The 14,011-nt window shown below is 40.8% G+C and overlaps 1 protein-coding gene across 1 annotated transcript in view; it reads left to right on the forward strand.

Moving 5' to 3' along the window:
* The window catches only part of TMC1 (transmembrane channel like 1), a 194,850-nt gene that overhangs the window by 153,196 nt on the left and 27,643 nt on the right, over positions 1–14,011 (forward strand). The window contains exons 10-14 of the mRNA XM_045469691.1: positions 1,441–1,583; positions 6,271–6,415; positions 7,029–7,223; positions 9,974–10,153; positions 10,280–10,441. Of these exons, the coding sequence (XP_045325647.1) occupies positions 1,441–1,583; positions 6,271–6,415; positions 7,029–7,223; positions 9,974–10,153; positions 10,280–10,441 (825 nt within the window). The remainder of the gene's footprint in view (positions 1–1,440; positions 1,584–6,270; positions 6,416–7,028; positions 7,224–9,973; positions 10,154–10,279; positions 10,442–14,011) is intronic.

Consider the following 14,011-nt stretch of genomic DNA (forward strand, 5'->3'; position numbering starts at 1 on the left):
GGATGCTTAACCGACGGAGCCACCCAGGCTCCCCTAGGTTTCTACTAGTTCTTTAGTCCCAGATTTTCTTTTGGGTCAGATTTCTTTTTTCTTGAGCTGAAAAAATGCCGACAACAGGCAGGGGTGGTGCAGGGAAGTCCTTCAGTTTTTACCTACGTCTCTCTCATTCCATGCTGACCCTCTTGGAAACTCATGAGCTCCTCTGAGATTTTTTGGCTATTTTTTTCCTATTTTTATTTTTTCCTATTTTTTTTTCCTGCTAATTCTTACACAGTATTGGGACATAGACTTGGTGCAAATTTTGAAAGCAGTCATTATTCCAGATCTTTGTTGGCCTCTGTTTTGAGCCAGGCACGATCTTCGTTTAAGGCAATTTTCTAAATGGCTTCTCTTCAATCTTCCCCTGGGAATTGGCATCCAGGGGATTTCCTCCTCCTCCTCTTCCACCCTTGTTCCCCACTTCTCCTGTCTTCTTCAGTAATGGGCTTTCAAGTCCCTGGCTGCGGATAAATGATGTTAAAGGTAGCCAGTTGGACTTTCCAAGGTTCAAGGGTGACTCACTTGATCTCCAGAGGAAGCCTCTGGCAAGTGATTACTGTCTCACTTCACAAAACATAGTAATTTTAACTTCTTGCCACAGAAGTTAGAAGGAAGCTGGGGAAGTGTATATGCAGTGATACAGAAACACGCTTCAAAGCTGGGAGTGAAAAACACAGTGAATTCGAGGAGAGAAAGATGAACACCATGATAAAAGAAAGAGCATCAGAATATGCCAATGTTCTGAGTAGAAAGAGGGTCACTCAGGTAGCCTTGGGAGATGGCGATTCCAATTATCTGGCAGATAATCGTAAGGAGAGAGCATGGCTTGGCGTGACTGAACATGCTTGCTATGGAAGAATGCTCTCATGGTCTTGATGTGTACAAGGCTATGCAGATCGGTTCCCATGACATCTCACCTGCTCTACAGGTTTGCTCAGTGTGAGCTGAGCCACTCAACCGCCTCTGTAGTTCAAGAAGAAGCAATCTAACTGTGGCTCAGGTGACTGGAAGTGGACACCTGCCACCACACTTTGAGGAAGCACATCTCAGATCCTCACCAAATGTGCAGTAGGCTCCTCACGTTGGAAATCTAATGACACCATGAAGCGTGTTTTGATGTTTCAGTCAATGGGCATTTCACGGTAATGGCTCCACAGCTGAGCAAGGCTGTATTCGGTTAAAAATTTGGCCTATTTAGAAGTCCCTGAACCTCGAGTAAATCAAGAGCCTTGCCAATCAGCGTGGCAGTGGAGACATTTGCTCTACCAGGAAAAAACAATAGGGCTCAACTCCCAAGTTGGAAAATTCATGCCATTTTGCTGTTTCTCTTAAAAGTCGATCTTTTTTTCTTTGAGTTGTTCTTCATAACATCTGCTAAGTGGCTTTGTTGTTGGATTTTAGGGCTTGGCGCAATATTCCATCCTCTTTTATGGCTATTATGACAATAAACGAACAATTGGATGGATGAATTTCAGGCTGCCGCTCTCCTATTTTCTGGTGGGGATCATGAGCATTGGATACAGCTTTCTGGTTGTCCTTAAAGCGTAAGTTTTATTGGTCTCTTGGGAAGCAAGCAATGATGTCTAGAATCAAAGGGAAGAATTAATTTCAGAATTGGATATAATTCTTATTCTGTTTTATACCTAGAGGATATTGAGTCGGTAAGAGATAAAATGTAGTTTTAATATCGACGCTACTGTTAGACTATGACATCCCCAGAACAAAAGGGGTGAACTCAAGTACAGGCCTTTGGATCACCTCACGGGGTTGCACACCTACCCTGCGTTTAAGCATCTTTTGAAGAGATTGCCTCTTTGGATTTCAAGGTATGGATCAATGTTGCAAGCAAGACAGGGAAACAGCTGCTGGCCCCTGTTTTTGTGTGCAGAGAAGTTTGCACGTTGCAGAATCAGCTCAATAGGCAGAAATCGTTGTTCTCTGTTCATTAAACAAAACAAAACAAAACAAAAACACAATAGTCATTCAACCAAAAAAAATCAGTTGTGTAAGACAGCAAAAACGAAGGGGCCCAATGCGACCATCATGATGAACTGCAGAATCATGGTTTATCTTGGAAGAACATTTATTAGAGCATGGAGAAGACTTTCATTGGAGAAGTGATAATGATGCCATTCATTTTCCCCCCTGCCTGCAATATATGTGTAACACCCTGTTCAAAGACATTGCAGAAACCGACTACAGCCATCTGGGGCTTTGAGCCATCTATGTAACCCTCCGACTAATTCTCTGAGCTAGCTTAGAAGTCTCAAGACATCTCAATTAATGTCCCGGCCCTTTTATTTGACCATGAACAAGGTGAACTGGCCTTTTGTTTCATTGCAGGAAAGGACCTCTGCCTGAGGGTCCGTGTCACCCGGTGCAGGAGCTCTCTGGAACGGTCCGTGACACGCTTTGTGCCTTGTCTGTCAAACTTACTGGTTCCACTGGAGAACACCATTCCTATTTAGTTTTCAAGTCCTGAGAGGACTTGAAGAAAGCCTTAATGTAGACCTCACTTCCAAATATTGATCTACCTGTCCAAATGCAATCAGAGATCCTAAGTGTAAGGTGTCTGTCTACCTAATAAAGTATTACCACATTCCAAAATCTATGCTATTTCTGGTCTTTTAACCATTCTGATTTGGAAAAATTAAAATCAGGGGCGCCAGTTACATTCCAGAGATCTCAGGAGTATTGTTTCTATGTTGGTCCTTCAGTCAATTGCTAACTTGATTTCCCAAATCACAATTCATGTATTTATTCAGTTATTTAAAAATTGAGCAATTGTTACGGGCAATCTGGGTAGAGGGAGCTACTCAGTGCCTGAGGATTTAATGGTGAGCAAAATAAAGTTCTTGCTCTCATGATGCTCAGTTGAAGTAACAGTCTGTAAACTAAGGAAAAAACAGAGGTTGTGGCCAATATACAGTTAACATATATATTATATCTATGGATATAATATATATGTTATCCTTTGTAGTCAAATATTTGCCTCAATTTCTTCTTTCTCAAGAATGTAATCCATGCTTTTTAGTATAGTATAGTGCTTACTATAATTCCCCCCCCCCCCCATCTGTAATGGGCTTATCCTGTGAGCTTCTAGAGAGTTGCTTCCTACCTGCCTTTCAATCCCCTTTCCCTTCCTGATTTTTCATTTTAGCAGAGGCTACATTGTAGTGACCCTGTTGGCTTAGGATTTAGGGAAGCATTTATTTGATTTATTAAAAACCTTTATATACATCCACAAAATGACCAAGTAACCTCAGCATGTAAAGAGAGATATAAACTTGTCCAATGCAGGAAGTCCAGTATAAAACCCTGGACAAAGGCATTACAGCAACAGTTACTTTCTACAACCTCTCACAAAGGGGGTGCCTCACAAAGGGGTACCTGGGGCGTTCAGTCATTAAACATTTGACTTTGGCTCAGGTCATGGTCTCATGGCTTGTGAGTTCAAGTCCCACATTGGATGAGCTTGAGCCCCACTTCAGGTGAACCCTGCTTCTCTCTCTGTCCTTCCTGGGTTTCTCTCTCTCTCTCTTTCTCTCTCTCTTTCTCTCTCTCTCTGCCCCTCACTCACTTGTGCCCTCCCTCCCTCTCTCTCAGAAAAAAAAAAAAAAAAAGATACAACCTCTCAGAAAAGCCAATGATAGGTTAAGGTTGCTTCTCATAGAAACAGTAGTTCAAAACTATAGCTTTCTTGAAAAGAGAAGAATTTTCATAGGTATGTACACTTTTTCCCTCTACGGGCAAGGGATAGAGCTGTCCATGGAACGTTTTATAGATATCTGGGTTGCCTCTCAACAAAAATATGCTATAAGCAGTTTGTCTTTGGGATCTTTGCTTACTCCTTTCAGCATCCCACTCCCTTTCTTGTTGATTCCCGCACACTAGGTGTTCCCGATTCGTTGGTGCAGCTCACGCTCCCTTATCTGGAAGGCTGTCTCAGCTACACAATTTTGCCAGTGAAGCTCCATTCAAAACTTAAATGTTTACTTGAGGCCCTGCCCTTTCCTCAGCGACAGCACAGAAATGGATAGTGGCATATTAATCAAACAAATAATTTTCTCTCTAGGTTAAACCATTGGGAATCTTTGATTTCAACACCTTTTGACCTTCAAAAAAGCATTTTATGTGATTCGACGGATCTCTTGGAGTCCTAGCTTAGGCACCAGAGGGACATCAGAGAACCTAAGCCTTTGACCTCCCTCTGTGGTTAACTGCTGAATAACATCCAGCAAATCACTTCATAATGTAAACGCTTAGCTTCCCCATCTGTGAAAAAAGAATAATACTAACTACCTTGACCTTTTGCCCAGTTTTTGAGAATGGACAAATATGGTAATGTGCAAAATACAATTTCAAAGGATAAAGTGATAGACTGATGAAAAGGATAATTTTTTTTCAGTTTTTTTTTTTCATAACACATTAACTCATTTAAAATATATAAACCTCACTAAGAAGGGGAGCTGAGGGGCGCCTGGGTAGTTCAGTCAGTTGGGTGTTCAACTTCGGCTCAGATCATGATCCCATAGTTCATGGGTTCGAGCCCCAGGTCGGGCTCTGTGCTGACAGCCTGGAGCCTGTTTTGGATTCTGTGTCTCCCTCTCTCTCTCTGCCCTCCCTGACTCTCACTGTCTCTCTCTCAAAAATAAATAAACATTGGGGCGCCTGGGTGGCGCAGTCGGTTAAGCGTCCGACTTCAGCCAGGTCACGATCTCGCGGTCTGTGAGTTCGAGCCCCGCGTCGGGCTCTGGACTGATGGCTCAGAGCCTGGAGCCTGTTTCTGATTCTGTGTCTCCCTCTCTCTCTCTGCCCCTCCCCCGTTCATGCTCTGACTCTCTCTGTCCCAAAAATAAATAAAAATGTTGAAAAAAATTAAAAAAAAAAAATAAATAAATAAACATTAAAAAATTAAAACAAAATTTTTTTTTTCAATGTTTATTTATTTTTGGGACAGAGAGAGACAGAGCATGAACGGGGGAGGGGCAGAGAGAGAGAGGGAGACACAGAATCAGAAACAGGCTCCAGGCTCTGAGCCATCAGCCCAGAGCCTGACGCGGGGCTCGAACTCCCGGACCGCGAGATCGTGACCTGGCTGAAGTCGGACGTTTAACCGACTGCGCCACCCAGGCGCCCCTAAAAAATTTTTTAAAAAGAAGGGGAGCTGAATGTGGGTGACCTCAGAGATGCCTGTCTTCCTATCATGTCAGCTTTATGTCATTGTGTTTCTTTCCTTTTTGGTTCTATATCACTATAACATTCACAAAACCAAAACCTTCTGGGATCATTGTATAATATGTATCATATGAAATTTTAATTTTGCTATTTATAGTAATAAGGGGAAAAAAGGAAGTGGAGTGAGTGGAATATAGATCTCTAACCACTGAAATAAACTGTAAGTAAATGCATTTAAAGTTCTCCAAGAAAAAAACAAAACACAACACAACAAAACAAAAACCACACAAAGAAAAAAAAATATATATATATATATATATTCCAATCAGTGATTTATATATACTAGAATACATAGATTAGAATATACGTAACAAGTTGGCACTAAGGTTGTATAAGAATTGTGTGTGTGTGTGTGTGTGTGTGTGTGTGTATAAGAATTTTGATTTTTGTTCAAGAGTTGTATAGTATGGAGAAATTTCATGCATTCCATCTGTTCTTTGGGAAGAGATTCTGGGGGGGAATTGGATCCATGCAGGAGCTGCTGTGCCCTGGGTTAGCTCATCCCTAGCTTCAGGGGGATCTGGAAATAAGTTAAAACTGGGTAGAGCAGTTTGAGTCTACACATATTCCCACCTCCACCTGCCCCTTGCTCCCCCCCCCCGGGGGAGGGGCCCATTGATTTTCATCAGATTTCTAAAGAGATCTTTATCCCACAGAGGATTAAGAACCAAGTATAAGATGCTATGAAAACAGTGGAGGAAAACAAGAGAAATATAAATATTTTTATAAAACCTGCTTAATTGTTAAAATCATCAATGCTTCATAGTCTTTTGATCCTGAAAGTCCTGGAAAATGAACAGTTTTGAAAAGTAAAACAAAACCAAAATTTAAAAATAAACTGATTTTCTGGTGATATGAGCAAACTTCATTTGAAAATACATGCTTTTGGGATATTGCTTCTCCAGTTTCCCTATAACTAGTGTTTTACCACTGCCCACCCTCTCCCTTTCTGTGTGTATTTTGGGGGCTGGATTAAACTCCCTGTTTTTACAGGATGACCAAAAACATCGGGGACGATGGGGGTGGTGATGACAACACCTTCAACTTCAGCTGGAAGGTATTCACCAGCTGGGACTACCTGATTGGCAATCCAGAAACAGCAGACAACAAATTCAATTCCATCACCATGAACTTTAAGGTAAACACATCAACTTCAAGAGCCACTCCTCTGTATTTCTAAGAGTAAAACTGGAGCCACTCTGTATGGTTTATAAAGTGAACGAAATATCCTGACAATTAAAAGAAAGAGCAACTCGTTATTTCAGCCTAGCAGGATCCGGGCATTGTTCTGATTGGGATTGGAAAATATCTGATGACCCACGATGGCACGATTTCTTCTCTAAATTTGGTAATAAAAATAATGCCATTGACTTGAAACAGGAGACCGTTAGTAATCAGAATCAGATAGTTTAAATAATAGACGATGCTCATAATTATTTACAGGAATAGGTTAGGTCGATATTTAAAATGACTCTGAAGTATTATTTTTGTAGCTTTAAAAACACGTTATTGGAAAATAATTTAGAAAGAAGGTTATTTCAGCATTAGACCAATCAGAGTTTGTAAGAATTCGTCGTTCATTCTCTCACTTGTCCTCACTTGCTGGCGATATTCACCTGGTTTGTGGAATCCCAGGTAGAGCAAAGATTTTCATTTCTCGTGTTTTGATGTTTGCAGAATATTTTCTGAGATTATGATACTTTTTTTGTAACTCGGACACATCTTTCTCTTTCTGTTTTGCTTGGGTACAGGAAGCTATCATAGAGGAGAGAGCAGCCCAAGTAGAAGAAAACGTCCACTTGATCAGATTCCTGAGGTTTCTTGCTAACTTCTTCGTGTTTCTAACACTTGGAGGGAGTGGATACCTCATCTTTTGGGCTGTGAAGCGATCCCAGGAATTTGCACAGCAAGATCCTGACACCCTTGGGTGGTGGGAAAAGAATGAAGTTCGTCTCTGCTTGCTTTTTATGTGCTTAGAACCTGACATTTGAGATTGTGTGGGTTATGTTTCTATGGTGGAACATTAAATAAGGCCATCATTTACCTGTCTTCTCCACACTGCCCTGACAGTTAAATAGCCCTGTCACGCATTTTCACTCTATTCCAGCCTTATTTCCAAATCTGTCTACTGTCTGCTATCTGTTTTGCGTTTTGTGACTTTGTGGAAAGTTAGAGTTGGGAGAGATATTAGAACACATACATTCCCACCAGTACATTTTACAGATGCGGTTAATGAGTGTCAGGAGAGGAGGAGATGTGTTCAAGGTCACAGAACCATGGAGAAGAGTGACTTAAAACTTAGGAATCTTTATTTCGAGGCCAACGTCCTTCCATGACTCCATGTTTCTTTCTCTGTTGACTCTGCACCTGTCTCTGAAAGATCCAGTTATTGCTTGAATTCTTTGAAGCAGCAATGATAGAGCCCGTGGTTCCGATGTTTAGCTCATTGGAAACATTCAGATTGCCTCCCGCACCTTGGGCAAGTCTGGAATTCTCTCTGGTTTTCCCTAGCAGCCTAACCTCACATTTACCACCTTCTCCTCCCCTTGCCTTATTTCCTCCCCCCTTCAAAAGATACTCAAATAAGGAGGGCCAGCTCTTTGCCTGGAATTAAATATGCCTGTGATTTATCTTCAGGATATCTACCCATTTAGCGGGCCACAGGAAGGAGGTCAGACATTTAGAATAAGGAAATTTAGATGTTGAGAATAAGGAAATCATTGGTTATGTGTTGCTGCTAGGGCCTGTTCCCTTTCATAAAATGTTCTGGAGTATGATGCGGCATCATTTGAAACTTGGGCATTTTCAAAACATATATAGATTTAGGCTGTTGGAAGTGTAGACTTCCCACACCGAAACTTCTACAAAGCCTGGGAGACCAAAAAGATTAAGAAAGCCTTTATAAGCATAGTATTTCCTAGAAAGAAATACTTGGACAAGATATAAGATAACCTATTTACAAAAAAAGGTTCCAAAACGTTCTAGGTATTTCAGAACTGGTAGCACTAGAGATGGGAGACCATACGTTTAAGAGACTATAACTGGACAGACTTCTTTAGGTAGAGTGATTTTATTTATTTAAAACAGAGGAGAACCTCAAAGCATTTATTAAGCTTGCTGTCAAAGTTTCTTCTTACGGTTGTGATAGTTGCCATCACAGGCAAAATTATCATGCCACTTTGGTCCATGGTTCATATTTGATCATATTTTTGTATAAATGAACCACAGTAAAGGTCATAGCCAATGACCTTCATTAGAAGGGTCACTTTGTGTAAGAGTCTGTTTAACAGCCATTTTACCCGTAAAGTGCTCAGGGCCAGCCAAGGTAGTAATGGGGATTAATTTGCTGAAACAGGATTTAAATTGACCTTGTAACAGGTAGCATGGGGTCTACCAAGTTTTTACTTTACTTTAGGCTGAAATGATATCATGCTCCTCATGGTCATGCTCCTATAATGTTCTTAATACAAATGGGAAAAACCACATTGACAATTATTTTCTAAATACAGTCTGGTAGTGGGGCACCTGGGTGGCTCAGTCAGTTAAGCGTCTGACTTCAGCCCAGGTCAGGATCGCATGGTTCATGAGTTCGAGCCCCACGTCGGGCTCTGTGCTGACAGCTCAGAGCCTGGAGCCTGCTTCGGATTCTGTGTCTCCCTCTATCTCTCTGCCCCTCCCTGCCTCAAAAATAAATAAATATTTTTTAAAAATACTATAAATACAGTCTGGTAGTTACAATCTTTCAAAACGTAGAGTCAAGAAGTGGGAAATAGGAAATGTTTAGTGGTGACAGTCCTGAAGCAGGTATTTGGGAAAGACCATTGCCAAGGTTTACCAGAAATCTTTTTTTCATTTAAGGAGGCTTTTTCCCCATCAAAAAAGTGGTACATGCACTGGATTCTTTTCCCTGATTTAATTTAGCCTCATATGGCAATTGTAAGGGTGTCAGACATTTGCTACTTTTCATACATTTTCTCTCTCTCTTTCTCATACACTCCCACACACACACACACACACACACACACACACACACACATAACTGGGATTATAAACCAGTTCTGCAACTTTCCTACCTTGGCTGTGATAACATCGTGTTGTGTGTTCTCCTTTTGTTTCTCTGAATGTCCTGTTTTCTTAGATAAACCCATTACCTTTTTTTTTTTTTTTTTTTTTTTTTTTTTTGCTCCTAATAGTATGTATTCCCCAGAATTCAGTATTTAGTCTTGAGCCCATCTCAGGGAGCTCATTTGTTCTAACTGATTGAACCAGCCCATAAACTGGTAATTGTCAAATGAGTAGTTCTAGTTTGGACCTCATTCCTCAAGCAGACCATTTTCCACTTCCATTGGAAATCTTGTTGCAAAGTGTATGACCATGTCAGAATCAGTTCTCAGGCGGAACAATTTGTGTTCTTTGGATAGAGCGTGATGTAAATTACTTCCCTCATTATACCAGGAAACAGACTATTATTACTGGCACATACACAAGCTCATACACAAGTACATCTCGAGAATGGGGGCTGAATAATGTCTTTGTTGTTTTATGAAGATCAAAATTTAAAAATGCATAAGATAATCTTCTTTAGTCTTATAAAAGATAAAGGAAACCTAGCTGAAATCTTGCAAAATTCTGGAGGAAAGCAATAATATTTTTAAAAGTACCATTAACTTAGTTGATTCATTGTGTCTCATTGTAGATGAACATGGTCATGTCCCTCCTGGGGATGTTCTGTCCAACCCTGTTTGACTTATTTGCTGAACTGGAAGACTACCATCCTCTCATTGCTCTCAAATGGCTACTGGGACGCATTTTTGCTCTACTCTTAGGCAACTTGTATGTATTTATTCTTGCCTTGATGGATGAGATTAACAACAAGGTGAGTCTTGTATCTGGATTGTTCTTGGCATCAGAGTGTTATTACGATTCCCTGTCTCCGGATTGCTACAAATGCCTTTGAAATCTGTGTTGTCTCCATTGTTGTGTGCATCACTTTGCTCCCAAGATTGAAGAAGAGAAGCTGGTAAAGGCCAATATTACCCTCTGGGAAGCCAACATGATCAAGGCCTATAATGCATCACTCTCTGGAAATAGCACTGGACCACCTTTTTTCGTGCACCCTGCAGATGTACCTCGAGGACCCTGCTGGGAAACAATGGTGGGACAGGTAATGTCACAAACACAAGTGGATGACAATTAATGGCTTAAAAAAGAGCAGAATCAATTATTCCTTTTCATAAGTGTGGCCTGTCGTTTTCATTGCTTAATAAAAAAAAAAAAAATACCTAAGCTTTATCGGATGCTTACCACGTGCTGGTTGTGAGTTTCATATCTATTAGCTCATGCAGTCCTCACAGCCATTTTTGAGGTAAATCCTACTTTTCCACCTTTTTTTACAGTTGTGTATAAAGAAAGGATATTTTGAAGTGGTGTGAGGAGATGTTTATTTTCCATTTGTGTCATAATAAAGCACCTAGATTTGGATACAGGCTCAAGTGAATATTTAAATGGAACTCTACCTATCATTACCTGTTTTCCATGAAAAAAGATCCTTTTGGGAGCACACACTAATACTCATTTCAGGAATGTCCACTTTTGTCAGATACTTGTCCCTTAAGTATTAAAGGAAATGCTATTTTAGGCTAGTTGCTTTCATGATAATTATGTAAATGGCCCCAGTCCAACACTACTGTCATTTTACCAGAGAAAAGAAGTAACGCATCACATGGCTTTCTGTCCAATAGAGGAAACCGCACGAAGCAAAAGCAACAACGATAAACTGTTGCACATGTCTTACTTCTATACAGATCCATTTTTTACTTTGAAAAGCCTTTAATTTTAATGTGAATTTCATAAACCGATTTGGGGCTTTGGTTCATGGATGATGAAGAGGTATTTTTAAATATGTCATCATGAGTCTGCCTGCCTGTTGGACCAGAGTTCAGTTTCAGCAGTAACATGGTCTTGTGGAATTATTTGAGCCCTTTTTTGCTGTGTACTTATTTTTGGAAATATAAAAGGAAAAATTAAAAGTTAGTGTTAACCTTATAAAGCTAATATAATTTAAACATATGTGGGTAGGGGCTTCTGGGTGGCTCTTTCGGTTTAGCCTCTGATTTTGGCTCAGGTGGTGATCTCGTGGTTCGTGGGTTCGAGCCCCGCGTGGGGGTCTGCTGACAGCTCAGAGCCTGGAGCCTGCTTCGGATTCTGTGTCTCCCTTTCTTTCTGCCCCTCCGTCACTCGCACTCTGTCTCTGTCTCAAAAATAAATAAAACATTAAAAATAAATAAATAATTAATTAAAAAAATAAAAGTGGATATCATTAGATACCCTCATGCTCAATTAGATGCTCATCAGACTTAAGCCAATCAACTGTGATTTCAATTGTGGGGGGAAAAAATTAAGAAAAATGTGTATGATGCTAGACACACATCCTCGAAGACTGTGTCCAAAAAGTATGGCATGATTAAGGATTTTATTTTATTTTATTTTTAAGGTTTCAGGGGGCCAGATAAACTCCCTTTCCAGTTACATTTTATTAAATACTCAATTCTTAGACATGCACATTCCATACATGTTTATAGCACATATTATGTATGGAATGAAATGAAATGAAATGAAATGGAGTGAAGTGAAGTGAAGGTTGCCTTTACTTAGTAGAGAGGCGTGGTGATCCGAGGTGTGGGTAGATGGGATCATGGACCTTCAAAGACGTCTGTGTCTTAATCACTGGAGTCTTTATGACTATATTACCTTACACGGTAAAATGGACTTTGCTGATGTGATTAAGTGATGAGCTTTGGAATAAGAAAATTATCCTGGATTATGTGGATGGACCTGATGAAATCGCAAGTGGAGACAAAAGGGTCAAAGTCAGAAAAACCAGATGTGACCATGGAAGAGTTTGGAGAGATGTACTTTAATGATGGAGAGAGGGGGCTCTGAGCCCAAGAATGCAGGCAGCCTCCAGAAGTTGAACAAGGAGGGGAAACAGACTCTTTCCTGCTGCCCACACCTTGATTTTAGACCTCTGACCTCCAGAACTGTAAGAAAATAAATCTATGTTCTCTTAGGCCACTAAGTTTGTGGTTAATTTGTCATGGCAGCAATGGGAAATGAATACACAGCAGTACACAGGTTTCTGGATTCCAAGGGTCTTGAAGCGAAGTCTGGTCACGGCGCTTAACGCAAATCTTATCACATGGACACTGCTCCTTGACTCTTCAGCTAAAGTTGAAAGAAATGAAAAACTTGGGAAAATAAGTTTCTTGCACAAACTCAAGGAGCTGGAAATGTTTTCTTTTATATATCCCAGAGCGCAGACTGGTGTGTGGACTAAGAAATTTACCCTTTAACAGTCTTGATAGAACGAACCGTAAAGAATAAAATTGAGGCGGGGCGCCTGCATAGCTCAGTTGGTTAAGCATTGACTGTTGATTTCAGCTCAGGTCATGATCTCATGGTTCCCATGAGATGGAGTCCAGCATGGGCTCTGCACTGACAGCCTGGAGCCTATTCTGGATTCTCTCTCTCTCTCTCTCTGTCTCTCAATATTAAGTAAATAAACATTAAAAAAAGAATACGATTGAGGCTTCTCACTTCCGGGGAAGAGAAAGTGATTAATTAGGTAGGAATGCCAATGCAATCTAGGAGGCTACTTATGTCTCTGATTATGCAGAAGATTCTGCAATAGTTCCTCACAGACTGACTTGAAATAAAGGAAAAGTCACTTGTCTCACTCTTCTGGGGACCATGCTACTTGTCTTGGTCTTTTTAAAAAAATCCCATCTTGGGGTGCCTGGGTGGCTCAGTCGGTTGAGCGACCGACTTCGACTCAGGTCATGGTCTCACGGTTTGTGAGTTCGAGCCCCACATCGGGCTCTGTACTGACAGCTCAGAGCCTGGAGCCTGCTTCTGATTCTGTGTCTCCCTCTCTCTCTGTCCCTCCCCTGCTCATGCTCTGTCTCTGTCTCAGAAATAAATAAATATAAAAAAAATTTTTTTTTAAATCCCATCTTCATGCTTCATTATATTGCCTTACTGCCCCTTCTCGTTCACCTTCCTTTCTCTAAGGAGGACCTTCAGCACTTGAGGGAAAGTCTGCAGGAGCTGGCCCATGAGGTTGTGGTTCTGAACAGACTATTGATGAGGGAGGTAGAGTCCATGGGGACAAAGAGAACACAGGGAACATAAAAACCGTGAAAAGTCTGGAAAGTCTGGTCTTTACGAGATCAGTATCTCTATCCATACACCTAGAAACATTTCTTTTAACTACTTAAAAATAGTGACTCCAGGGGAAATAGTAGAGGCATCTACTTTGCATGTAATGTTGGGGACACACCCCAAAGGCTCATTCTTTGTTCCGTCAGAACATTCCAGATGTTTCCTCTTCTCCTCCATGGATCCCCTCTGCTTTGTTTCCTTAAGGATGATGTGAGACTCAAACCTCTCTTTGAGTTTGGATATGAGATGATTTGGTGGCTCCTTTATCCCTCCAGGGAATCTCAAGAAGTAGCCACTTAGTCCCATTTCCAATAGTATTTGATGGGTAGGCAGCAAAGCCCTCCTTGGGAGACTACTCTTTGAAGCTATATACTGAGGTCTGCATTTTGGGGAAGGAGAAAGCAGCCAACAGCTAAACGTAACAACAGCAAGGTCTGGCATTTATTGAATGGCTCTGATGTGCTCTGCGCTATCTCCTTGGATTTTGAAATTGTCCTTTGAGATAAATCATATT

The sequence above is a fragment of the Leopardus geoffroyi genome, chromosome D4, assembly GCF_018350155.1.
Source record: "Leopardus geoffroyi isolate Oge1 chromosome D4, O.geoffroyi_Oge1_pat1.0, whole genome shotgun sequence".
NCBI lineage: Eukaryota > Metazoa > Chordata > Mammalia > Carnivora > Felidae > Leopardus > Leopardus geoffroyi.